General features: G+C 38.5%; 2 protein-coding genes across 8 annotated transcripts in view; both read left to right on the forward strand.

The window, feature by feature from the left end:
* Positions 1 to 3,579, forward strand: part of dop1b (DOP1 leucine zipper like protein B) — a 27,486-nt gene extending 23,907 nt beyond the window's left edge. For all 5 annotated transcript variants that reach the window (XM_088314643.1, XM_088314642.1, XM_088314645.1 and 2 more), the window contains exons 32-38: positions 99 to 160; positions 243 to 371; positions 1,221 to 1,357; positions 1,433 to 1,488; positions 1,574 to 1,717; positions 2,486 to 2,618; positions 2,696 to 3,579. In XM_088314643.1, the coding sequence (XP_088170769.1) occupies positions 99 to 160; positions 243 to 371; positions 1,221 to 1,357; positions 1,433 to 1,488; positions 1,574 to 1,717; positions 2,486 to 2,618; positions 2,696 to 2,953 (919 nt within the window). In that variant the 3' untranslated portion in view covers positions 2,954 to 3,579. The remainder of the gene's footprint in view (positions 1 to 98; positions 161 to 242; positions 372 to 1,220; positions 1,358 to 1,432; positions 1,489 to 1,573; positions 1,718 to 2,485; positions 2,619 to 2,695) is intronic.
* Positions 3,580 to 4,615: 1,036 nt separating this feature from the next.
* On the forward strand, positions 4,616 to 26,119 carry morc3a (MORC family CW-type zinc finger 3a). 3 transcript variants are annotated; one of them, XM_088314723.1, is made up of 19 exons: positions 4,616 to 4,722; positions 6,401 to 6,473; positions 8,267 to 8,399; positions 8,920 to 9,143; positions 9,579 to 9,735; positions 10,541 to 10,679; positions 10,863 to 10,991; positions 11,111 to 11,230; positions 12,108 to 12,205; positions 12,278 to 12,385; positions 13,175 to 13,303; positions 13,784 to 13,858; positions 13,922 to 13,961; positions 14,068 to 14,178; positions 15,404 to 15,500; positions 16,690 to 16,759; positions 17,309 to 18,050; positions 19,076 to 19,251; positions 25,880 to 26,119. In XM_088314723.1, the coding sequence occupies exons 1-19, from the start codon at positions 4,684 to 4,686 to the stop codon at positions 25,896 to 25,898; spliced, it is 2,679 nt and encodes an 892-aa protein (XP_088170849.1). In that variant the 5' UTR covers positions 4,616 to 4,683; the 3' UTR covers positions 25,899 to 26,119. The 3 variants fall into 3 exon arrangements, with proteins under 3 accessions (XP_088170849.1, XP_088170848.1, XP_088170851.1); XM_088314722.1 differs by lacking the exon at positions 25,880 to 26,119 and adding an exon at positions 19,349 to 20,898; XM_088314725.1 differs by lacking the exons at positions 8,267 to 8,399; positions 25,880 to 26,119 and adding an exon at positions 19,349 to 20,898 and having other exon boundaries at positions 4,680 to 4,722.
* Positions 26,120 to 27,954: the final 1,835 nt, after the last annotated feature.

A 27,954-nucleotide genomic window follows, 5' to 3' on the forward strand; every position in this document is an offset into this window, starting at 1 on the left:
TTCTAACAAATAATACGTAATATTTGCTTAATATTACTCCACAATGTTGATGCTCAATTGTCTAATGAATCTTCTTTGTGTCGTGTGTTCTATTCCAGTTGGAAAGCCATAATTGACCACTTGTTGACTCATGAGAAGACCATGTTTAAAGACCTCATGAGTAAGTACATGCGCCTTGATGATGTGCTAGATGCCGGAAAAGGGACATTTTAAGAACGCCACTTTGATTTTGGCTACCGTAGGCATGCAGAGTAGCTCCCTGAAGCTGTTTACCAATGTCGACCAGAAACCCATGCTCCTCAAGCGGCAGGCTTTTGCAGTATTCAGTGGTGAACTCGATCAGTATCATCTCTATCTACCCCTCATCCAAGGTGAGATGATTTTTCTGAATTGTATGTACAGTTGGGTATTTTTTTTCCTCTGCTCTATTTATAGGTTTGCTCACTTACAAAGAAAATATCATTGTCCATTTTTTATGTTTGTTTAATTATATCTGTCAAAAATGAACATGCTAACACAGTGGGAGAACTTCTTGGGCACACGGCTAATAATAAGCACATCTTTGTGTCTGTGGTGTTTCCCTTTAAGCGATGGATCTTTGAACACAAATAGTGAAGCAATACAGAGTGACAATATAATATTCAGACGTGTACGCTTTGTTCTCTGCAATGCGCTCCTTACTGAGGAGCTTAGCCTCCAGTTGGGTATGTCTGTGTGTCTTTTATTGCCCGAGTGCCCTAGGAACGTACACCAGAATGAGCAGCACTAAGTGGATTAAAGTAGAGCGTGTGATAAAAATATTGTATTGTGTAATTACTGAGTGTTTTTATCAAATGTATTATTGAAAAAACATTTTTGTTCATTTCCATTCATTATAATGCGAAAAGATTATTTGAGGTCTGAATGTTTTCCATTCCGAACATTATGAATTAAACTCGTATCTTATCTCGGCACCATTGTATTAAATAATGCCTAGACTTTTTTCTGTAGAGAGATTTATTACAGCTGCAGGATCAAATACTTAATCACAAGTAAGAGTTAGGAGCATTATTTATTTATTTTACACATTTTTAACTCCTTTTATGTCTATCACCATAATCAGAATTCAGCAATAGCAATTTGAGACTTATTTTTTTGTAAGTGAGCAAACTTACACATTTTCCTCTTTTACATTTTCTAAACAATTATGTAGTAATGATAAGAAAATATTTTCCTTCCAGAGCGCCTCACTGAGGCTTTACGAATGAATCCCAGCCCCGCTGTTTCCGCTCAGATATTTTTAATGTTCCGTGTTCTCTTGCTACGAATTTCATCGCAGCACCTGACATCTCTTTGGCCGATCATGGTCACAGAGCTGGTAAATATTTTAAAGATTTTTCACCCACAGCCCACAATGTATCATAACTGTTTGCTTTTTTTGCGTTTTTTCCAGATTCGCACATTTGCGCGTCTCGAGAAAGCTCTGCTGGTAGATAAAGACGTCTCAAAGTGAGCTCACGATTTTTATTCCCGAATCTTGACTATGTCATTATGGATAACCTCCTTTAAATACTTGAAATAATTGTGTTCCCAGGCTGGCTAAAGTCGTACGCGGAGCCCTTGACAGAAATGCTCCTGTGAGTTTCTCCCAGGCAGAATTGGACATGTACCTGTCGGCTTGCAAGTTTCTGGACACATCGTTAGCCTTCCCCCCTGAGAGGATACCAGTCTTTCAGATGTAAGCACTCTTCTTTGGAAAAAAGGATATCATCATTTGAAAATGTGGTGCGACATTGTTTGTTACAGTAGTGCGGCTCCTCATTTAAAAGTTAGAGAGGTTCAGCTCAGGGGCACATCCGAAAAATAATGTGAATAGCATAATGCGTGCATTAAGTCAAAATGTGAAAAATAAATGTTCAGTGTTTAATGATGATTTGACAAATAAAACTTTTTGAACTATAAAAGTAACAGCACAGAGGAAAAAAATCAAACAGCTTCTACTTTGTCAAATTTCAGATTTTAATTTAAAATATACATCTTTTCTTTCGCTAACATTGTTGTATAAGGTTAAATGTCATGTTCAACTTTGGAGAGAAAATAAACAATTAAAAAAATTCTGATATCTTCAAATCTCACAACATTCACTGCCATTGATGGCTACAGATGGCAAAGATACATTTTTACTGCGCTGGCAGTGAATGAGTTAAGAAGAACCAATATAGAAATTGCAGCAGTAATCCAATCGTCTGCTGTGAAGATGTAAATTTAACGAGGCAAGTTGGTTGGCCCACCAAACAAGATCAAAGGGATTTGGTGCAGGAATTTAGGAAACACGGGCAACTGGAAAACTCAGTGAGTGAAATGTAGATGGGGAGAAGGCTGGTTCCTGAAGGAGCCGGATACAAGGCATGAGTGCTTTTATGAGCACCAACATACTAAAAAAACAAAAGAATATTAAAAAAAAAAGAAAAAAAAGCAATTAATAGACACCACACTCTGTATGCAGGTATCGCTGGGCGTTTGTTCCAGAAGTAAATGTGAACCACTACAACGGTCCAGAGAGTGCGCTGATAGAAGGCGAACAGGAATGCAAGCCCCACGTTGTCCGAATACTAGAAGCAATGCAACAACGTTATGGGGTAAAACCAGATATTGATAGCTTCTTTGCTGATAAATGCGAAAACACTAAACGGAATTTTGTGCACCTATTTTGCAGCCACCCAACGGGCTGAGTGAGGAATCTGCTATTGAGCACCTGGAATTTCCACTCCTCTCCCAGCGTTCCTTGTCCTCAATCACCCACTTGTTGCCTTTCCTTCTTATCTTGTGCTGTTCCTTCCAGGGGCCACCCTTTCGCAACCACTCACTGCCCCCAGCTCATGTAGTAGACTACCCTGCAGCCAACACGGACACTGTGTTGGACAGGCTTGAGCGTATCATTGAGGAAGAGTTCCTTGATGACATGGAGAACTGAATAGAATGGAATTCTGAAAATGGACACAGTGCCATTTTTGTCAATTGCTACATTTAAAAGTTGATTGCTATTTATTTTAACAGATGTGCACAGAAATACACTGAATCTGTATTTTAAAGCAGAGAGGCTGTGCAATAAACTGTTCCACTAAGCTTTTTTTAGAGGGGGAGTTATACGTTTAGTCAGTGTATGTCACAAATGACCATCGGGAATGTTGTTCTCACTTATTTTGCGTTGTTGTGATCTGGTCACACTCACTTTAAATTGTGTTGCACCTTTGGAATGTTCTGTGTCTGTGTACCTGAATGCAAATAACAAGAACCACCATTTTTATAGACTAAACAAACATTTGTGTTGTGATATCTGACCGCAAGAATGTTTAGTTTTGTCTTGAATAATCTATGTTTTTGGACCTCACAGCCCCCCAACTTTATACTTTGATTTTATGTTGTTTACATGCCATTTTGCGTATTAAGGGAAATGTAATTTAAGTGTTTCAAGATAGCTTTTACAAATTCCTGTTGTCTTTTACCCTTGTCTGTGTTAAGATGTTTCTCATTGTTTAAATTATTCCAAATGTTGAAAGGACCATGTAAAAGTTACAATTAAAAATGCTAATAAATGAAGTGGTTATGTTATTTTACCAAATACCTTAGCTGCTACCCAGCTTGACGTACCACCGTCATGCAATGCAATGCAACGCAATTGACTAGTGGTGCACCGATTTCCAATTTAATTGGATATGTGGTCCCCAAAACTTGAAACCGATATTCTCCACTGATCTCATCTTTTTCTGCAAAGGTATACAGGGATGACTACAGGATTTTCTCTCCCAGAAATTTGACCACTGTATAGAAGGAGCTGAGGGAATACACACAGAATTATATTTTGCAATGTCACAACATAATGTATATTCTTATGCGGCAGCTTTCACTGCACACTAGGATACGCACAGCTGTTCTGATGACACTGAATAATATTGCAATCTCATAATGACCTGTATGTTTTAGAATAGGCAGCTGCCTGACTTCCTGATCCCACGGGAGACGGAGGTGAGACCCAGCGCTGCTATTATCAGGGTATATTAGGACACTATCACCTGTAAACATGACAAGAACAGGGGTGTAAGGATGCCATTGTGAATATTTTATCCCTGACAGGCCGAATTCTTTTAATTCCTAATAAGAATGGGAAAAAAAAAAACGAAAGTAACCGGAAGTGACCTAACGGAAAACTATGGGAGCGTTCTAAATAAAAAAATATAAACCCCATTTTCTTTGCATTTTTGGGCGAAATGCCTGGGCGCTGTGTGGCGACGCAGTTTTTCTATTCGGGGAAGTTCCTGAGTGGCCCCAAAAAAATAAATAGAGCACTAAATTAACCAATTTCGTTCTGGAAAATGGAATTTCAAGTCAGTGTCGATAAATTAAAGGTTTTGAAAGGAACTGGGAAATTGTGTACAGACATGAATTGTTTATAAGAGCTAATTACTAGATTCATCAAATACATTTAGAAGGTGATTAATTCCCTTTTCGTGCCATTTGGGTAGAAATAGAGACTTGTTTCTAACAAGTATATTAATGTAGTTCCAAAGTAAAATTTTACGATGTGAATAATTATGGACAAAGACCAATACCCAAGTAAGAAAGACTGATGAAAGAAAATAGATCGGACTTAAAAACACGGAACTAGCGTTGTCATGACGTCACTTCCGCCGCCAGGGAAATGCAATGGCTGGACAGCAAAAGCGTGGTGTTCCTCTGAGTACTGTAAGTAGTCGAAAACATGGAATTTCTCATTTACACTTTTCTATTCATTGCGGTTTGACTGCATATGGCCGTTCTCAACATTCCAGTTACTTTAGCTATATTTAAAACGCTGCCCGTTCAAGCATGGCGTCTGACGTAGCATTAGCGATGAGATAACGAGCACTACACTAATCGGTGCGTTAATAATAAATGTAGCCTGAAGCATTATCGTTGGTAGTGTGTTTCATATGCACAGTATTTACATTGTTTTCGCAGTAAAGCATTTATTTGGCTTCATTGAAAAGTTACGAGTTGCTTGTTAATCCACAGTGTCGCTACCAAAAAGAATAACAAATGATGCCTCACCAAATGCAAAAAGAAAGATTTTCTTATTTATTTTTCTCTTGCATTGTATTTGCTTGTGTCTTCAGAGGACCTGGAAGGTTTTGGGGGGGTATTAAGTGCAGCAACAGATGTTAAAAAGTCAGGGTTTTATGTAAATAGAACACTGTGCAGGTCATTTGGAAGTTACTGTCTTTGAAATAAACAAACAAAAAAAAAAGAATACAACTGTCTAAAAGTAACGTACTTAGGAATATTTTTATATAACACCATATGGAAAGCGCTTTGTTACAGCTCCAGCTGTTGTCAAATGCACTGTATAAATAAAGTATTATTGTATCCTAATTGTTTTTATGTTGTTTAAATACCTTTGTTGGTCTTTACCGCCTTTACAACTTGATGCATGATTTGCAACAGGTTGAGTCCCATGTTTACATGCGGAGTGACTTATTTTTAACATTGCAGGAGATGTTGTTATATTTAATATTTTGTATGCCTAAACTGCTGAAGTGACTGTCATCGTTGTTGTAATGCGTGTTTTGATTAGTTCAAGTGCAGAGAAACTTATTTCATGGAAAACCTGTACCAACTGGATGAACGAAAGCATCTTTTTAAGCTAAATTTAAAAAAAAAAAAATCACCACAGCTACTTTTCACATAAACATTAATGCAGGAACCCCTTGACAGTTAACTACCATCTATATTGCACATTTCATTAGCTTCAAATGTGTTGTACACATATCACCTTTTAAATAAAACCAATACCATTGTGTATTCCTGGTGCGCTGTAGTGATGTTTTCATCAAGTATTTTGTGAAAGATTCACAATCTACACCATGACCTTAATATACGCAGAATATATATAAATTATATTTGTTGATATATCGATATGGACTTGTCATTCAAATCAAAGCAAATCTTTTTACACGCAATGAGCAGGTGAACAATGCAAGTTGTTTATGGAATTGGCCTTGATGTCACTGTTTCAAAGCACCATTCAAAGCACCATTTGAGCGTAGACTGAGCTCTTGAAAAGTTTCCCGTGAAACCTTGAAGTAGTCAATGGCGTGTTTGGTTAATTCGACCTGGATGCATGTTCAGGACAGGCTGTTTTCAGTAAAAAGGAGTGCTTGATTTGATCACCCCAACATACCGACAGACAAGTATGGATCTTGCTGAATTCATTGTTGTATATTTTTATATCAAAGGCAGATTTAATGGTTTCAAATTAGCCATATTATGCGGAACTGGGAAAAAAAAATGCAAACCAAAAAGTGTTTTAGTGGGGTGAGTTACAAGAAGTCTCATAGAAACCTTCACTGAACCTTTATTGTCATTGTTTTTGATTTGCTTACAGCTTTCTCCCAAGTACCTTCATACCAATTCAACAAGCCACACCTGGCCTTTTAGTGCCATTGCTGAACTCATAGGTGAGTCATCTTGACCTAAGTGGAATTACAAGAAAAATATGTTTGTTGCATCCTGTAATTTCTCAAGGAAGTCCATTATTATTATTGTTATTTTGTTTATTTATTTTTTTACAAAAAACTATTACAAAATTGAGGGCGCTTGTTGTATACATCAATTTAGCATCTACACTCATAGCAAATGAGATGTTCGTGGAAATAGGTGAAAAAGTAATTTTACCCTTCTTTTAGCAACCTATGTTATCCTATGTCAACGTGGCGCATGTTGAATTAATTTTACGCAAGGATTCAGGCTTAACAAAAGAGATATTACTTATTCTGTCAGTAAATCGAATTGGTTCAACTATATTACAGTTTCTGGCTGACATTATGTTATTTTGACTACTTAAAAGTGTGAGAACTCGCCCAATATGCACTTCTCACCGTACAGCATCCCTTAGTTTTTTGGGAGTGAACTGTGTTGGTGACAAAGACAGCTTATGTTGATGTCAACTCACAAAGCTGTCTGTCGTAGTATCAAGACTGACCTGTGAGAGGCAGCATGATTCCACAGATGAAATGCAAAGAAAAAAAGTAATTGTAGGAGAAATAAAAAACAAATCTCTCAGCGACAGCCAATTTACGGACTCTGCTGACTTATCAGGAAAGATGAAAATTGCTCAAATAGAATGCGGTTATCATTTACGTGTACCCTGCTTGAGTTAGCCTCACTTTCAAATTTACCATGGGTGTTGTATAATAACTGAATCATAAGGGAACACAGTTTTTTTCCCATGATTGCTTATTACACTCTTGACACTCTGACTACGAAGAGTCGAAACTATAATAACTACAAGACCTGTCATTTTGACGGATTGCGCTCTGGCATTGATGTCATCAACTAAAGTGACTATTACTTGCTTGTTTATTGCAATTCAGTTAGGAGTATATTTGACTGTAAATTAGGTCATATAAATGAATGCTCAACAGTTGGAGGCGCTATATTGGCCTGTGCGTCTCTTTTTCTGCATGTGTGTTACCTTTTATAAAATACAACGGCTATGGGACCAAAGGAAAGGAGAGGTGTGCCGCAAACAACTTCACTGCGCTTGACTTTGAAAAAGATGAAGTAAATCAGAAGTCCGTCACCAAAAACAAATCCGTCCCGGACACACCCCAGAACATTTTTTTCCCCCCATTGGGGAATTATGTCAACAAGCACCATATATGCTCATTATTTTTTTTATTTCGACTGGCATGCACTTCTTCTACGCAAGGTAAAAAAAGTATCCAAGTTTGAAAACCGTCAAAATGGCTGCTCTTGTAGTCCTAGTGTTACGACCAATCACACCTTACCTGTTTTCTGAAGCTGAGACAGGTTATCAGAGCCGTGCGCAACTGTGATGTCATTTTCAGTTGACAGCAAGTAACAAAATGGCCGCCCCCTGAGATGTAATAGCCGGATGGATTTTACTGTTTCACTCATTCCACAGAAACACTATTAATTATAATGTTGTGTTTCAACTAGTGTGGCTGCATAAAAAATCCGTAAGATTTTTGGGGGGTTGACCCCCTTTAATCTATTTTGCAAAAATGCTGCAGCGCCCTCTACGATTTCGACATTGCAAGTTTTCTTGAATTGCAGACCACAGCGTACCACTGTTGGCTCTCAACACATATCAAGTGTTATGCAACGAGCGTGTTGCAATATCCCCACACACTTGTGTCCGTTTGACACCCGTCCAGACATTCTATTTTATTCCCTCAACACTACTGATAACAAGAAAACAAACAACTGCTCTCATTCATTTTGACAGACAATGCCTGCGATCCAGATGTCCTGGCAAATGCATTCTGGATCGACAAAACTCTTGTCAAAGGACACGAATGCCTCAGTTTCATGGATAACGGGAATGGTCTGGACCATATGGCCATGCATAAAATGCTCAGGTACACACACTTGGAATGTGGCAATGAGGAATGGGCGAGTTTACCTTGAATGAGGAAGGAGAAAAAAAATGACTTTAATTTTTATGCACTGCGTCGCAAACTCTGAAAATTAAAGTTCATTGGGATTATTTGAAAAGCCATTTTCGATCTCTTGATACTTGTTATTTTGCCAACTGTACTTGCATAAAGTCACACGAGAGTACAAGCACATGAGAGTGAGACCCAATAGAAGATATGCATTGAAATTTTTCCCTTTACAAACTCAGTCATGTCTGATGGTTTCAAAGCTAAATAAGGTGTAACTAATGTGTAGTAAATGTCTGTCAATATAATTCAGTACAGTAATGCAAACTACAAGCAATTAGTGAACATATTGTGGAATTAATACCTCCCTGGCAGTCAATCAAAACCGAGCATTATTTTAGGCAGTCTTGCAAAGTGTATGTTTGTAAAAAAAAAAAAAAAGAGCAAACAAAAAAAAGCAATTTATTTTGCATGTGCATCTTTCTACATTTTTAAGTTTTGGCTACAGCGACAAGATTCCCGTAAATGGCGTCGAGCCCATCGGGATGTACGGCAACGGTTTCAAATCTGGATCCATGCGTCTCGGGAGAGACGCCATAGTCTTTTCCAAGTCCCAGAATTCGTCGTGTGTCGGGATGCTCTCTCAAACGTATCTGGAAGAGATCAACGCCCAACAGATAATTGTCCCCATTGTCTCCTTTGAGCACACAGACCGCAATGATATCCTTTGCTGCATTAGTAGCACATAGTTGCCCTCACAAGGGATTACTTTACACGTGCATCTCAATAATTGTGAATATTGTAGAGAAAATATGTAACTATTGTTATTTAAAGCAATGATCACAACAGAGTACTTTTCGAATGTCATTTTTAGACTAACATTCAATTGTTTCTCATGCAGTGTCCTAATTTTTTTCAGATGAATTTTGGGTTTCGTTGATTCTAAATTCTAATCAGAAACATTGTTTGGAAAAAAAGGAAAATGTAGAAATAGTTTATTGATTATTGTAAATCTATTTAATATCTAAATGTTACTTTTTGAACTGAACTACTGACCAAGCGTTCCCACATTATTGGAATTTGTGATGCAACTGTATCTTAGATAAGTCACATTTCTATTCAGCTTTGTCTATAATATGTCCTTGACATACTCACTGCATGTAAAAGAGGAGCACATAGCCAGTCTGCAAGACATTCTACACTATTCTCCCTTCAAGACGGAGACGGACCTGCTTACAGAAATCAGCGCCATCACGTCTACCTGCTCCACCACTACGACTGGAACGCGTATCATCATCTGGAACCTGCGCAGGTTTTTAGTTACGATTTCTTCTAATAGGTAGAGAGTATGGTAGTCAGGTTGAGTGCTTTTGTTAATTCAGCATGTCTAGGTTTTCCTTATGGAGGTTGAAAATTCTTTACTTCAGCGGAATAAACCACTAGAGCTGTCACATCTCGTTAGCCCTAGAAAAAAAAAAGTCACATTTACACGCTTTGAACGCATCGAGACAAAGTTTAATGTAGTCTATTTTATCACATTTTTTTTCACTATTTTTATAGTTGCTCTCAGGATTCATGTCTTGACATGCTTTTGTCAAAGCACCCTGATGTCAAAGACTTAAAGCTTTAACATATCATATTACCTTGCTTTGGAGTCACGTCTTATGCAAGGGAGTGAGTGGGAGCGTAGTGCTGGGCCAATGGAGAGTCCACCTTCCATTACCATGACGACCATGAAGGAGTAACAGAGCCAATGCTTCGGGAGAAATAATGTATCAACAGCATTTTTACTTATGGAGGCAATACTTATGCCAGACCTTGACTATATGGCACATGGACGTACCACTAAAAAAATAAATACCACCACTGTGTTCCTACCAACACTGAGCAATCATGTGCTGTTTTTTTTACAAGTTACCATAGTTAGCAAACGGTAATCTGTGCATCAAGCACTACTCAATTCAACAATGCTGATCTTTTAGCATTGACATGTTAACAGGCGCATTGCACCTATGGGGGATGTGGGCATGATGGTGGCATCACATGGTAGTGTAAACTGCAAAGACATTGTGTTAATTATAATGCTGATACTAATTTACCTATTTTCTTTCTGTCAGGACATCCACTGGGACGTTGGAGTTTGATTTTCAAGCGGACCGTTACGATATTCAAATTCCTTCCGATGTCTACGAAGAGATGACTCGGCCTGGTGAGAGAATCCCCTCACATGTACCTGACAGTGTGTACTCACTACGGGTAAGAAACATTGCCTCACACATTTCCTTTTATTTATTTATTTTTTGTGTAACAATAATTGTATCGCATGCAATCAACCACTTACATAATATAGCACACACTATGGCATGTGATCTATGTTATGTACAGTAGCTCTGACTGTATAGTTTTCTCTTTTTTTTGTTTCCACCCCCTTTCATACAGGCCTACTGCAGTATCTTATACCTGAAGCCTCGCATGCATGTTGTTGTACGAGGTCAGAAGGTGAAAACTCAGCTGATTGCCAAGAGTCTGGCACACAGCAAGACAGACCACTACAAGCCCTTGTCCCTTGTATCCTCTTATTTTAATTATGCCGCCTCTTTTATTTGTTTTTTAATTATTTTTTTTTTAAGTAGAATTATTTCAGAATGTCACTTGCTTGGTTTCATTTTCCTTAAATTCTATGACAGACCAAAAGAGTTCCCATTACTTTTGGTTACAACACCAAAAGCCGAGATCACTATGGCATCATGATGTATCACAAGAATCGTCTGATAAAGGCCTATGACCGTATTGGTTGCCAACTCAGGGTGAGTTTTTGCAACATCAGCAAATTTTGTACAATAATGGATAAAAATTCGACACCTTTTTTTTCGTGTTTTGATTTGTGAATGTTAACAAAATATCCACAATTTGTAGAAACCTCCAGGGACTATATGGGTCTTGTTTATTTCACATACATACAGCGCTGCAGACCCAAAGGTTTCTGGAACTCATTGAAGTGTTCCCTCCACAGGCAGGGTCTTCTTGGGTCTTTATAAATGGCAAAACCTGTTTCGTACATGGCACTAATCCAATGTATTTCACATCTTAACACGGCCACTATCATGTCACTGATACAGAAACCATCAATACAAAATGACAAGTTAAAAAAAAAAAATCACAATGTAAGCCACATTCGTCAAGCACAGTTCAGAGTCAGTATCTAATAACGACAAGCATTAAATAGATATTACAATACAATTTCAATAATGTACTTTCTAATCAACTGAGATGCTTATTATTAAATGTTTTAATATCTGTAGATTGCTACTAACAGCAGAAGCAGGCTGTGACAGTTTTTATGCTGGCCAACCAATCAGAGGATGGATAATTGCCTATGTTATTGAGGAGCCATTGACAGTGAATGTCAAAATAGGTTAGCCACTGTGGCATTAGTTCCTAAAGTACTGTAAAAATGTTAATAATAAAAACACAATTGCTCCTCACTCAAGTGTTTAGAAAGGGGGGGGGGAAAGGTAACTAGGTTAAAATCACAAACACTTCGGATTTTTTTTTATGTGTGTGTTTATTTTGTGTTGTGCAATTAATGTTTGTTTAATACTGCATCAGGAGTGTTGGAAAATATTCCACTGAAGAAAATACTTTGCCCTTAAACTATGTACTTTGTCTGTTGACATGTCATAGCCTAACAGCAAAGGTGTTGGCGTCATTGGGATCATGGAGTGTAACTTCCTGGAGCCCATGCACAACAAGCAAAGCTTTATCGAGAATGACATGTACCGGTAAATACCTTTTGAAATGAAACCATCATGTGCTACCCATAAGTTAATTATTTTTATTTTATTTTTAAACAGGAAAACTATGAGCAGTTTGACAATTAAACTGGACGAATATTGCAATGAAATTCGCTTCAGGCTGACCAGTGACAACCCAGGCAAAAAAGTGGAAGTAGACGATATCAGGTTCGTATTTTAATATAACATACAAATCCAAATGTGGGTCGCCAGAATAATGGAATTTGATTCTTTCCTTCTTTGTTTTTTTTTTCTTTCTGTTTTATAACTTTGTCATTGCGTTGTCAGTTGTATCTTTTATCTGTCCTGTTTTCATATTGAGAGGAGGAATTATTTAAAGGTGAGGTATTTCTACTTTTTTCAAAATTTCAGGTTCAAGAATTATGGTACACTTTACACATCCTGTCTTACTGAAATTAGCCTGTTTTTAGTGTCGAAGTCCAGCTTTCGTAACCATGTTGACCAGGGCCTGTGCCTTGGAACTAGGTTGTCTTCAATCTGTGAGCGCCCAAAACGAAAATAAGTGTTTTCACTTGTGGAGGCAGCACTTCATAGACTACTCAATCGCTAAATAATTACCTCCCTCCACCACCGCGTCAACATCTTCACTGAGCAATCATATATTTGGCGCTTATCTCAGTGCTGTTCTGCTTACATTTTGGCTTGACAATATAGCATATAAAATAGAATTTGTAGTCTTGTGTATGTTTCTTTGCGATCGTGCCACTGCATGATAATGTAAGTTATCCTGTTGCTTGAACATGGCTCTGGATCTCACCCAGCCTAATTGGTCACATCAGGGATGGAGAAATTTGGTGTGGAGTGGTTGTCATTTTCCATTGAACTGAACGAGCCCCTTAAATACTGATGGAATTTGAATAAACATCTCCGGCAGGCGAAGACGAGCTGAAGATCGCCAGCTTGCTTGATTTACTGTGCGACTTCTTTTGTTTACAGCAAGCGTCCAGATCAAAACTGGGTGATGTGTGACGATTGCATGAAATGGCGCAAACTACCTGACGGGATTGACTGCAGCAGGCTGCCGGACACCTGGTCCTGTCATATGAATCCTGATCCTCAGTACAGGTAGTCACAGTTTTATCAATATGTGTCCAGGCAATACATCATAAACGAAATACTTCCCCTAGCCACTATTACTTAAGACTTATTAGGACCACAACTGATAACAAAATAATACTACAAGACTAAGGTCACATAATAAGAAAGAATAAAGTGTGTGGACTTAATGGCTGAAAATAGAGCTTTCATTTATATTGGCCACAATGGTCCCATTTTTGTTAGCATTTTCTTACGATAACTTACTTCCCTAATGGCTTTTTCAAGTCGATTGCTGTCTTGAGTTGACAAAGCTTTCTGAATAATTGCACCGTTAAACCTCCTGACTGACCTTCTGTTACCCTGCGGTAACCACCTTCCATTCCCTTTACGGCGAATTACGGGTGTGTTGGTTCCTCGAGAAATAAATGATAAATAAAAATGCGAGGCGTTTCGTTTGACTCAAGTCTTTAATCACGCAGTTTCAGTAATACTTATGTGTTTTGCCAGGAATTGCGATGCCGACGAAGAGGCACAGGACTCTGATGATGACCAACCATCGTACAGAAAGACCTACAAGCAAAAGTATGTATGTTTTATCTTTCATTTTAATCATTAAACAATAATAGTATAATGTCTGTACTGCAGAGAAAGGGAAGACAAAAAGAAGTTGAAAAGTAAGCAAAAGGTAAGAACAAGTCCAGTGATTGTTTATTTTTTTATTTTTATGTTCCAAATCTGTTTGTGTTTACATAGCTGTTTTGGCATTACTTTTGAATGCGTCTTTCCTTAAGGTTGAGGAGGAACAATGGCGTTTGGATGAGCAGCGCCTTAATAAGATGATGCTGCAAAGTCAGGCTCTTGAACATCAGGAGAATGACCTCAAACGCAAGCTACAACAAAACGTAGGTATTCCATTCACCTATGAACACCCGAAAACCCTTAACATATATGCACATAAACAATGAGTTAAAAACAAACAACTAAAGGAAATGTATGGATGGCTGTTCAGCAGGGCGTGACTACTCTGAAATGAGCGACAAGCTACTCAGCAGGTCCCAGCCAGCGAGTCCTCATTGTACTATGAGGTCCCACATTTGGCCACAACATGACGGCTTGCGTGTTAGAGTTTTACCAAGACTTCAGTCTTAATAAATCCCCTTTCCTTCCTTGAATGTGTACTTGCTGTCACACTTTGTGACAACCCTGCATTGTTTACATTCACTATGCACTCGCTCTAAATGGCCGCCGCATCCAGCTAAATAGTTCTGTATGTAATAAGACTCAGATGTTATACAGTGATTTGATAGTGAACACGCTGTTATTTCTTTATAACAAAGGCTGTTGTGTGATTTAAATAAAAAAAATAAAATAAAATAAATCAAACTTTTTGGGGGCAGCTGCAACAGATTAATTCCATTTATTTCAATGAGGAACATTACTTGGGTTTGCAAATCAAGTGATGTAATGAACAAGTTCCACTGCACTTGCACAGTGCATGTGGGAAAGGAGAGCCACAGTCATCAATGCACTCTAACAAACACCGGGAGGACAGTAAAACTCAAAAGCACAATGAACATACTTATGCAGAAGCTGCTGTCATCCACGACTCACGAGACAGTCCCACGCAAAGTCGCTAATGTCACACGCTACTTGGCAGGAATTCACTCACTGGATGCTTATTTATTATTATATAACTCAGGGTTCTTCAACCCTGTTCCCTGAGGGACGCTGTAATGCCTGTGTTCCATCTCTCCCTGCGGCAACACACCTGATTCAAATGATCAGGATAGTTATATCCAGCTTCTGCAGGCCTTACTGATTATCTGATCATTTGAATCAGATGTATTGCCGCAGGGTGAGATGGTAAAACAGACAGGACAGCGCCCCTCGAGTAAAGCGATTGAAGAGCCCTGATATAACCAGTCGGTAATGTTTCAGAATATGGCTGGCTATATTGGTAGGCAAATAGCTAAATATTTACTTGGTTGTTAAATTTTACAATTGATGAGTTAGAAGATGCTAAAGATGCCCAAATATTTCTATGGAAAATACATTTTGATACATTGTATAATGCCCCTGTTCATGCCTTTTTTATTTTAATTTATTTATTTATTTTTTTAACCACAGACTGTCCATTCCCCATCGACGCCGACTACCCCACGCAGTAGGTTGAGCAGGGTGTCGGTACAGGAAGCTTCATCCTCTCCAAGGATTACCGTTGTGTGTGAGTTGTAGTTTTTATTTTTATTTATTTTTTTAAATATATATTTTAAATCATGCACTTATTTTAATGTTTGGACCAAGAATCACGAGACAAGAATTATAAGACAATGGCATACAAGAACAGGAACCTGAGATTTGAACGCGAAAGCACTCACTCACAGTTGATTCACTCACTTAAAGTTGATTTTTGAACAATTGAAAGCTATTCGGGAAGCATATTTAGCTGAGGAATATGAAACTCAGGAAGTAGTTTATTGTGTTGTTATAAAAGTAATGTGTAGCAAATGGAGTAATTTATCTAAAAGCGCGACCCTAATAAGACTATGGTCAACAGAGCAATTACGCTTTTAAATGACAATCGGTCTCCCATTTCCGGAATTTTTTTCTAAAAAGAAAGATGTTTTGTATCTCATTAAAAAAAAAAAACATTTAGAAATGATCTCAACACACACTTTCTACTGCCAAATGTGACACAAACATACATGCACCAACTTTGTTCCAATGTTAGTTGCCTAAACGTGTCTTAAATTTCCCAGAAAAGCTGCGTGAGGCACTTTTTCACGCCTACCCAATGAAAAGCGTACTTGTCAAATAGAAATGTGGGTGGCAGTAAACGTTTGGGTCCGAGTTGACGAGAAACATCCATGGCAGAGAATTATATGATGAGGTCTCCTGTCATGTGTGACGACGGTGGTCCATCTTTTGAAATAATTAATTGGCGTGATGCTAGGATGTTCAAATATATGGACCCCTTGCATGATGATGCACATGTAATTTTGTGTGAAGTATATTTAATTTTTTTTTAATGTTCTTTCTTAGTTGATGCCCATATTATCACGTCTGAACCCCATAACGACCGAGTAATGGCATTATCTCAAGCGAAGAGCTTTTGTCCTTTGTCAACTAAAAATATTAGGCATTTGGATCCAACTTGTCTAGTCACGTTGTTGATTGGACTGCATTTGTGGGTGATTGTGTGTGGAAACTTCAAGTCTTTGCTGGCTGGTTATTTGACTTTGTTGGTAAATTCATGTTTCAACCAAAGCCTGCTCTACAACATGCCTCACTCAGCTTGTCTGGTGCTCCTTTCTTACAATAGCGTTCACACGTAACCAAACTAAACGCACAGTTTGTTTTAGCCAATGCTAAATGCCAAAAAGTGTGAACACATCCTTCTTTTCTCTCTCTAGCTGACAGCCCACCCAGTAGCAATGGCTTCCCAATTATTTCAAGCGTGTATTCGTTGTTCCCAACTCTAAGGTATGTATCCTTAGTTGTAGCCTAGTTATTTTTTACAGAGCTGTCAACCAATAGGGTTTGTGCTGATATTATGGAAATCGCTCAACGCGACCTCGTTATGGTGTTTTGGATATTTAAAGAGAAAAAAGGCATGAATCACATTGATCAAACTGGCTGGAAACGATCAAAAGTACTTGTTAGATAATTGCGATCAACAGTATGTTGGGCGACACGCCGCATCTTAGTAGCTCCGGTGATGTAATGCATCACTACTCACTCATGGACAATGAAAACTAACGGAGGAGTTGGGCGCGAGCCGAAAGCTTCTTGAGGCTAACCACAATCACGACTAGGCCAAACAGATTAATATCAGCGGTAAGGAGCGCAAGAGACGTTTCATCACCAGATTAATATGCAGACAATGCTCACCCACATGCTGTCCCGCTATAAGGTTCCAGACAGGATTTAAAAAATGAAATTAATTTCCACAGATTGGCAGCTGTGTTTCTATGCATTTCATCAAGTAAGCATGCTTATTGTGACTTATTTATTTTTTTCCGTGTTCGGCAGCAAAAAGAGAAGGACGTCCGCCGAGTCACAAAGCACACCTCAAAGTCAAAATGTCTTGCATCAAAGTGCTTCAGATGCTTCGTCATCGGGAGATGGCAGCCCGCTCAGAAATGAGGCCTTTGAACCAAAAAATGCCGGAGCAGGCATTATGTGGCCGGCCGATGAAGGAAGCAGTCTCGCCACTGCACCACCTCCTCTTATCAGTCAGACGGAAATGAAAATAAAGGTCGAAAAGGAGGATAAGGAGATGAACGAAAACCCAGACCAAACAGACGGTGGGGTTGTCACAACCACTGAACGCGGTACTCAATTTTCAAGAAGAATTAAGGACGAAAACTGTAGTGGAAGTCAGGCCACAGATGAAGCCGATCAGATTGTGTATATCGATAGCGGTGATGATGATGATGTTGACATCATCAAATCAACACAAAGGCCTACAGAGGAACTGAACCAAAAAGATGTTAAGGCACGAGTACAGAGTAATGCGCCATTTTCTTTCAGTTGTTTCCACCAATCCAGCCAGACAGAGGAAACGTCGCTGGATAAAGACTACAAAAGCTTGTTTGATAAGGCTAGAGAAAAACTTAATCAAATTGTGAGCACCAGAGCTGATTTATTTGAAGCTGCTCAGATGGAGCCTAGTACTGCCCAGGAGGATTCGGGCAACATCACTTGGCAAATTGACGCTCTTGTCTGGGGAATGGATCAAAGAACCAAGGAGAGAAATAAACTACTTTCTCAGGTTGGTGTCCAAACTTCATGCTTGACCGGCAAGTGCTGCACATTTGTATTCATAGTAAAATGGGGTCTGACTTTAATGAGTATTATAGGTAACGAAAACTTGAAGGAAAAAAATAAAAATCATTAACAAAATAAAATAGGAATGAAAATTAAAAAATAAAACTAACCATATTTTACTTTAATAAAACAAGATTTTATTAAAGGGAAAATGCCCTTTGTTTTTGCCTATTAATATCATACATGGGCTTTTGGGTTTCATTTAAATTCATTCATTTTGCTATTACTGCTCAGCTTCAGAAAAGCAGAAAGGTTGAAGTCATTTGGTAATGTATTTATTGCGCGCACACACACACACAGACTTGCATGTACTGCATAATTCTATTTACCATAAACAAGCCCCCAGAGGGATGGAGGCTTCTCAGAGAGGCAACATGTGAAGTAGATTTTGCTTCCACCCCATCATTTGAAATCCAAAGTGAAGACGTTGGGACAAACGCACAAATAACTTCACCTTAAAATTTGTTTCTAACCAATACGGACTTCTGAGTCAGGGATAATCGCCTAGGCCTTTTTTCTGTGTTTTGTTCCCCCCCCCTTCAAGCGGCCATTATGCTTTTTGATGATGCGTACTGCTACGCTGAGTTGTCAAATGAGGTCAATATCCCCATACATATGAAGGCTCGTTTACCTTGTGTTTCGCCGGGTTTTCTCCTGGAAGACTAATAAGACCTGACACTCTTGAGGGGAAAAACAAACAAAAAAAACTCATTCAAAAGCAGTTTTTAGGCGTTTGCAAAAACCTTCATTGAGCAAATATATTAAATATGTTATATGTTCAGTTTGCATTTGCCAAAAATATCAACGACTATAAACTCATTCAGGTACGATATTGTTAAACGTGCATCTAGTGCTTGCCAATGCCAGATCTACTCTCTCTTGACTGTAAGTTTTTTTTTAATTTGTTTGGTTTTATCTTGTTTGCTGTGTCTGGCGCTTGCTGTTTACTCTCCTCTGGGGATCCATCAGTTGAAGAAACTAGAGGAAGAAAAGGCAAACCTGTCAAGCCAGTGTGAAGAGCTCAGGATGAGGCTGCAGCAAGCAGGAGAAAAAACACTGGAGAGTGAAAGCAGAGCGGCGCTGCAGAATGGAGGTTCTTCCATAGAACCAGCAAACAGTGCTTCAAACTCGGATCACTTCAAAAAGTTGAGTGGAAAACGAACATTTATCCATCAGTGTTGCGTCAATGACCACTTTGCTAGGAATACACCACATTTTGGCTTCTCTCCTTCTTTCTCTCAGGCTGATTGAGCTGCGTTACAACATTGGACGCCTTCTTGTCAATCATGTGCCTTATCTGGAGCTTGGCCAAGTCAATTACGAGTGTGACGTAATTGACGAGATTCTGGAACAATATCTCACTGATAACTCCTCAGATAGAAATAACTCACCTTGCCCAAAAGGGAGCTAACACAGATTTTTTTTTTTTTTTTAAATCTCTTATAGGTTTGTATTCCTCCCTCCACCAATTATCCATTCATTTTCTGCCATGCGCTATCTCCCTTCAATAATGGATGACTGGTCACCTGCCAGTCGCAGAACAAATTCTGACAATTGTTTACACCTATGGGCATTTAAAGTCTTCATCAGACTTCACGTTTATGAGGTTGGAGTGCCCGAAGAAAACTCAGCACGGGCGAACATCCACTTATGAAGGCCAAAGGCGAAATTCAAGCCCCAAACGTCTGAAATGTGTCACGGATGTGCTCATCCAAAGTTAACACATTTTGAAATGTGTGTGGATGCCCAGCAAAATAGCAACTGGAAAATTATGACAATTACCGGTAAATGAAAACACAAGAAGGGATGTTGAATCAAGCTGACTAGATGCCTGACTGTTCTCTCGTGGCTCAGTGTGCAAGAATGCAATTGAAGCTAACATCAACTTGCGACGACTGTGAAAGTAAAGTGTTCTCATGCAAATAATGCAGTGCTGAAGCAAGCCAACTCAACTTTACACAACGAGTGCTATTTTTATGTTTTTCTTATTATCCAAATCTCTCAAAGGTGTTTAAAAAAAACTATATTTTTTTACTTTGTGCATTATATTCTGTTCCTTTAATTGTATTTCCCCACAGATAAAATTTGATAATATAACATGCCCCAGCCTGTGCACATTTCTCATTCCATTTGCCGCACCAAAGAACATAAGCTCCACTTGCTCGGACTGCAACCTTTTTATACACCCGATGAGATAATATTATTCTGTCTAATGGAAAGTATGCCTAACAATAGAATACAGTAAAACCTTGTTGGAAAGTACCTTGCCTCTGCGCTCTAAAAGTGGAGCTGCAATAAGCCTTTTATTTTTGTATTAATCTGCAGTATGTATCCAGCAATACTGTCTCGCATTAACAACGGAAATAGCATTACAAATGTCCCTATTGAAAATTGTTCCTCACAGCCAACAGTTCTCTGTAATCTGGGAGAATCGTTTTGCCGTCATAATATGATGGGGTTTTCTTGCTAAACCGCCCCCCCACAAAAAACGTGAACCACTCCGTTGTTCATTGTTGTGATCAACGGTACCTGATTCTGTGCTACAAACAACCACGTTGCTACTCGCCAGCCAGAGCAGCTTTATTTATTTATTTTTTTAATTCACATCAGCCACTGATTTAACAGTAGTAGTATTATTAATGCTACTAATAATCAAAGATTTTTTTTCTTGTGGGAGTTGGTTCTATATTGTACATACACATGCCTTTACACAATAGTAATGTTGTTTTTATTCTATAGATGGCACTACAGCAACACATTGCTTGTAGTAATGAAGTTCAAATTGCATAGTTGACGCTGATACTCCCATTATTTATTGGTACAGATTACACTGGGATGTATTTGTGTCCCTGAATGTATTTTTGACACTGATTTTTTTTCCCCCCAGCACGTTAGGGTGTTATGGTTTCATGTTTCGTTTTTAAGTTTGACTTAAAGCTTGCGCAGTACTGATTTGTAATTGCTATTACAACCCTATTACATTTCAGTAAAAAAAATCCACCGTTTGCTGAACCTCACCCTTAATTAAATATATTGCATATCATTATTATTATTACCTGTATATTATTGCAAAAACTCGATGTTCAAATTGAAAAAAGTGGGCAGATTTTGAATCAGTAGGGGGGAAAAATCTATAAACTTTTTTTTTTTTTTAAATAAGCATCTTGGGTTCACTTGTGTGGTTTACTTTATTTATTTAATACAGCTTCTACCACATCTAGCCACTGCGCCTACGGCAGTGTTTCCTAACTGTAATTGAACCAAGGCATTAATTATACACGGAGGAAAAGTTCAACATACAACACTAAACAACATCACAAAAAGATTGAACACTAAACTAATTAGGATCTTTTCCCAATATACTCTTACAATTTGATTTTGTGTGGTACCTTCGCCTGCTTAGTTGAACACAAACGACGGGTTAATTGTACATTTTGCCGTCTATTTAATTCATTGGTGTCAAACTCAGACCCCAGAGCCAGATCCGGCCCGACACAGTATGCTAAAATTTGCCCAAAAATTTCAGCATAATGTGTCAGCATATCTAATAAATGAAAACCCAAAGATATTGCAGCACTTTTTTTTTTAATGCTTGTCAGGCATCGTCAAAGGATGAGTAGTCTTTCAAGTTCTTACACTTGCCAATCAGTTTAGGTTGTTTTAAATGTTAATTCAGTCATGAGGCTAGCAAACTATATCGTTGTATTGAGATAAGCATGTCTTGTTGTTCCAGATTAATCGACTTTAAGGAATTTTTAATCATCCTGGTGATGACTTTTTAAATTGAGATGAAACCACGATCATGTGCATGTATAAAGACAACGGAGGCCGCACTGGTGTTTCTCATCAGCCAAAGCCAAGTTGAACCACTGGGAGGTAGGGAACAATGGTTTCGTTGTTACCGCTGCCAAGGCGCTTGTTTTCCTCCTTGCCGTCTCACTGTTTGTCTGTTACCCAAAAGGATATTTAACAGACCTCAGTGAAACTCTTCGCAAAGCGCAATTGCACTTTTGTGTTACTCGAGCAGCAGCTCTATTGAACCAGACCTGCAGTTTTTTGTGTCCGCAGACGACACGCGCTGCACGGTTTAAAGAGGGTGGTTTTTTTTTTTTTTTAATATGTCGCTTGCCCACAAGTGGTTGGCTGGCTGTGAATGTTGAGTGCCAACGCAATAAAAGAATGTTGTGCAAACGCTACCACATGCCGCTGGCATGTTCATCTGCAGTCAGAGTGGAACTGCATTCCAAGAAGTTGTGCATGCAAGGGTCTATCATTGCATTCTGAAGTTTGGGGTTCGAATCTCACCTCCTGTGCGGTCCTGCATGTTCTGTGTGTTCTCACATTCCTGTGATGTAAAGTTCATTGAAGATTAATTCCACAGTTGTAAAGGAGTCCATACTTTTGTGAGAAACTAGTATGGTGAAGCCTTTGTACATAGTGGGAATTCTGTATGACTTCGTCAAGGAATGTAATATTAGTCAAATGGTGCCCAACCACTGGTCCGCGTGCCACTTTGGACTGGGCCGCACCGATGGAAAAAAACAAACGAAGAAAACTTGCAGTGCTTCTGGTTTATTTATTATTCAACACTGAACATATTTTATTTTGAAAAGTGACCTGCTTTCCTCCATTACATCCATCTATGTTGGATTACACACGTCAAGTTGCACAGTCCCGCATTACGCTAATATTAAATCCACAAGCTAGCAAAATGAGTAAAAAACAGACCACATAGGAAGGCTGGCGCCGGAATCGAACCCTGTGCCTCCGTACTGCGAGGCAGATATGCGCTCTTTACTGACATGCCCTGTAAAAATACCTTAACAGTTATGCTTCCATATTGTAATCCAAAATGTAGTAGGACACTGTTCAAATAAATAACAGTAGATTTGGCATAAAATTAACCCCCCCCCTCACTATTATCCTAATATAATATACTGTCATTCAAAATAGAGTACTATACTGTTAAAATGAATTACAGCATGTGCATTGTAAAATAACGGTAAATTACTGTCATCCCAGTCAGTAAATAACTGTTGTTTTAGAGTGAAATTCTTTAAATTGCCTGTCAACCAATAATGTTGCAAGCTGGCTTGTTTCAACCTGAAAAAAGATTTTTTGGGGGGGGGCACGATCAGAGCACCATGTATAAGCACTACAGCTAGCTTGCACAAACAGGCAGAAGCAAAGAAAGGAGGTCTAGATCAATATCTCGAGCAAGTATGATGTATTTTATTTAAACTTTTTATTAATGGATTTTGTTGTCATATTTGCTAAATATTGATGGTGTAGAAGTGCTGTGTTGGAAAATCAAGGTAATTGTTTTTTGTTTTATTAATATTTACCTATACCTTATTAATGTATAGTCTATTAGATTTACTATACTAACTATTCTTCAAGTAATAAGCAGGTTTGGTGAAAAAATGTAATATCTGTTAAAGTGATGGGGGAAATGCAATTTTGGTGCTGATTTTCTGCCAAAGGAAATCCATTTATCAAGAAATTTGTGATAGACACACTTTATTTGCCTCAGTCGGCCATAAAAAAAATAATAATTATAATAATGTTGTGGGTCGGATCTAGGCCCCGGGCTTTGGGTTTGACACTTGTGATTTAGAGCACTGGCTCTCAAACTACTTACAAGTACCACCTCAAATAATACGTACCACAACCTCAGAGATGTGTGGCAAACGTGCCTACCATTGGTAATCTTGCTACAGCAAACTAATTCATTCATCATTCATTCCAATGAAAACAAACTGTCTGGTCAATAGAGGGCACTCCGGCGCTGCCCCACCCCTGCTAAGTCACCCTTAAGAAAGAGACAAATCAATAAATTAAATGAGATTAATTTAAAATATTGCTTATTCCATCCATTCTCTGAACCCCTTCTTCACGAGGGGCGCCAGTGAGCCTTTCCAGTTGACTTTTGGCAAAAATACAATCATGAATAGCTAAATGCATCAAATGTTTTCTAATTAAAATACACGAGAGCCCTCTTATGTCATATAGCATACTGGAGGTTTTATTCACTGTCGGTGCGCATTTAGCAAAAGACTACTTCTAATTAGAAAACGATTTAAAAAAAAAAAAAACACTTATATAATGATGTTGCTTATAGATAGATAGATCTGTCATTATTTATTTATAGAGCTACTTTATAACGTTTAATGTGTCCCAATGAGTGTGTCAAAACGTGTGCATTTTTTGTAGAGTGTTTACTTCCTACATTTCCAACGGGCTACTCGTTCGGTGGCCACGCGACGCACATGTACTTATAAACACGTCACCCTCGCGCAAGGTTCGCTGGGAAACGTAGTTTTCTTTGAAATGGAAATTTCCAACGTATCGGGCCAGACGAGCCAGTGGAAATTTACTCGGCTTCCCTCCCCCTGTAATATGCAGAGCCTTGTCTGCCGTTGCTGGATGTTTTGATGAAAGTCAACCTTTCTGTTGGCCCTGTTATCTCCCACTGACATTACAGCATTGAAAAAAAAAATATATTAGATGACTATGTCATGAAGATAGTCACTATCTGATAGTCACATGCCTCTTTATCACATGCACTATGTCTGACTGTATGAGCTTGTTATTCAAAAGTTAAATAGTGGAATTTTCCACTAAAAGCAGAGTAATGTAGCAACCATATACAATGATGACTCAATAACTGGTATCGGTCAGTCTGGGGACAGTATGAATGGCATGTTTCATCCTGGTGCATTGTCATTTTGCTTGCGTGCTAAAGTATACTTTGCAAAGGCGTATTTATTGCAATAATTCATGTTTTGTTTTGATTCATCCATCAATAATTACATTTTACAAGGAGTTCTTATGAGAATTAAAATGCAATTAAAACAATAAAATCAAAATTCCTATTTCATCTTTGTTTTTTAAGACCATGTGTGGTAAATCTGAGGCCCCCGGGCCATACATGGGATCAACCCACCATGCAATTTGAAAAAGAAGAACATTTAACCATCCATTTCCTATAGCACTTGTTCTCATTAGCGTTGCAGGTAAATCGAAGTCTATCTCTTGTTTAAGCAAGTTGTGGGTTACACCATGGAATACTTCTATATCGACAAACAAACCCTCACACTCACAAAAGGACCTATTGAGGTACTGTGCATTAGTTTGTTTTATTGCTTGCAATGGGAAATTAACTGGAATATCCACACAAAGGAAGAACATGCTGTCGCCACACAGGAAGGCAGCGCTTTCAACTCCTGAATCTCAGAACTGCACAGCAGAGATGCTTACCACAAGGCCAGTGGAATCCAAATTCACTAAATTTATCAATAAAGGTTGGGAAACACTGCACTAGGCCACTATGCTGCGAACTTGTAAGCCTCTGCTCATAATGTATTGTAATGAACTACATCTAGAATGTTCTGCAGCCTTGATCCTAGGGTATGTGCCACCTTCTAATCAGATTACAAAATCTCTAAACCACTCAATTGCATGGAGTGGTCTGCTACTTTCTATGATTTTATCAAAGTGAACTGATTTTACAAAAATTCTTAGAATTAATAGCACTGGTGGGATATTTGTTTTTCACTGCGTTTAATTGAATTTATTTATTCATTTATTTTGGTGCGTTCACCTCTGTTACAAAAGCGAGAGATGTATTCAGAGGTGTGTCCTGGCGGAAGAAAATGCAATTGTTAAGTTGCTCTTTAAAAAAGTGTTGAGATAATTGTCGTATTTTATTATTATTTGGGGATTTTTTTTTTATTATAATGTGTTTTTTTTTGCCGCGTGTTGTTTTTACAGCGCGACACGTCACGGGTGAGCCACACGTGTGGGGCGTGGCGTTAGAAATACGTCCGCTCGCTATAAGGAGAGGCAGAGAGGACCTCCGACTTGTGCAAGACGAGCCCGTCATGCAGAAAGCAGCACTTCCAAAGCGACACAGAGGAACTACTTTCAACGGGGCTCAGCGACGAAACAATCCCGACTTCTCCTCCTCTTCATCTTGCTGTTGATTTGTCCATCCTCATCTCCTGTCGGAGGTGTGTTGCTGTCTCCTCTTTAGCATCCTGACGCTAGCTTGAAAGGTACATGTTCTTGTGCTCATCAGAATCAGCCTCACCACCACCTCTACTTATGCACGTGCATATGTGTCCATTTATGTTAACATTCAAGACTTTTTCGGCTCACTGAAGCGCGTTGAAAGATATGTAAAATATATTGTTTCCTGTTTCGTGGTGCCTTCGCGTGTCTTGTTAAACATCCAAAATTCGTAATTTTACCCTGTAAATTTTACATAGAGTTATTATTAATTTGAAAATGCACATTGACCAACGTTTTCTGTAGACACAGGGAGACTCGTGAGATACGCCACAGGAGATGCCACGCGAGTGATAGTGTTCTAGAAATTTCTCACCTTCCTCTACGTAGGTTTCCAACTTCGGGGGGCCCGGAGCCAAAATGGCTTGCGAGTCACTTTTAATTGGGTCTGAGAAATAATTTCACGCACATAAAATAAACCTGTTTAGTGTGTACCCATTCTCACTTTGTTTCATTTTCAAAGTTGGAATTTTCTGGGTTCCAATTTTTAAGTCGTTGCTTTGTGTGAAGACAAAATACTTTAATGTGTAAACACAAGTGACAGTTTTATAGATTATACAGGTTCCTAACCCTCATGACCAATAACCAAAATGGATAGGGAGTAAGTTTTTATTGTGTCCCAAAATTGACCCCCACCAAATAAGCCTTCTATCGCTTATTGGACATGGGATTAGCACATCAGCCTGACATTTCTGTGGTTTTGGTTTTAAATCTTGCCTCTGTCATTGCTGCGTGGAACCAACATATCTCTTATGGTATATAATAAAACTAATATTGATGATTTGGGGGGAAAATGTCTTTAATGTATAGGCACGAATGGCAGATGGACAAGTGTGTCGCTGTTTATTATGCAACTTCCCATCCTTAGGAGCCCATAGCTAAGATGTGATCCATTTTTTTTTTTTTTGCAACAGTAATTATTTGTCATCCATTGATTAATTTCTTCTTTAGGAAGGACAGGAATCAGCGTTTAATTCATCTGCCTTACAGTTGTGAGTTCGAGAAATTTTTCACCTTTGCAGGTTATCAACCCTTGGGGACCTGGGGTCACAATGGGTTGCGAGCAAGGTTAATTTGATTAACGAAATAACTAAAACTAAAATTAAAAAAAACATTTTCATTACCAAAATAAAATAAAAATGCTGTAAAAAAAAAAAAAAAAAAACGAAAACTAACTAAAGCTACGTTTTACGTTTATTAAACTATAATAATAGGAAAAAGCCATCTTTTCGTCTTTGGTAATTAATTTAATGCATGAGCCATTGGGGTTGATTTTAAATGTATTTATTTCGAAATTACTGAACGGACGAAAGCTGGTACAAGGTTGAACAGTTGTCTAAGAGTTGAAGTCCTCTTAATGTGCGTCGCACAGAAGCGATGTCATCAAGCAGCACCCAATAAAAAAGAGCCAAGAGATGACGCTGCTCAATGGAAACGAGTCTGCGCGTGGCGGTCTTTGGCTCGAATGGCTCAGCTGTTTTTGTCATTTAACTCAGCCTAGAATGGAATGCTAGTTAAAGTGTGCTTTACTTTTTTGTTTCATATATGAAAAACATTTTTATACAGACTAAAAAAATAGTGCACTGTAGAACCTGGTTTAATACTTATCAACAAGAATTCAATTTACAAAAATCCACTTTAGAAGTTGGCAACTTAATTGGCAAACAAGGCATCTAGCTTCATTTAATTAGGTTGGGTACATGCATGCATGCATGTATCTTAATTTAGAGGCGGTATCATGCACTGCACTTATTGGAATTCAAAGTCTGTGGACTGAT

Source organism: Idiotropiscis lumnitzeri, chromosome 14 (assembly GCF_059441095.1).
Source record: "Idiotropiscis lumnitzeri isolate Australia: NSW breed Sydney's pygmy pipehorse chromosome 14, RoL_Ilum_1.0, whole genome shotgun sequence".
NCBI lineage: Eukaryota > Metazoa > Chordata > Actinopteri > Syngnathiformes > Syngnathidae > Idiotropiscis > Idiotropiscis lumnitzeri.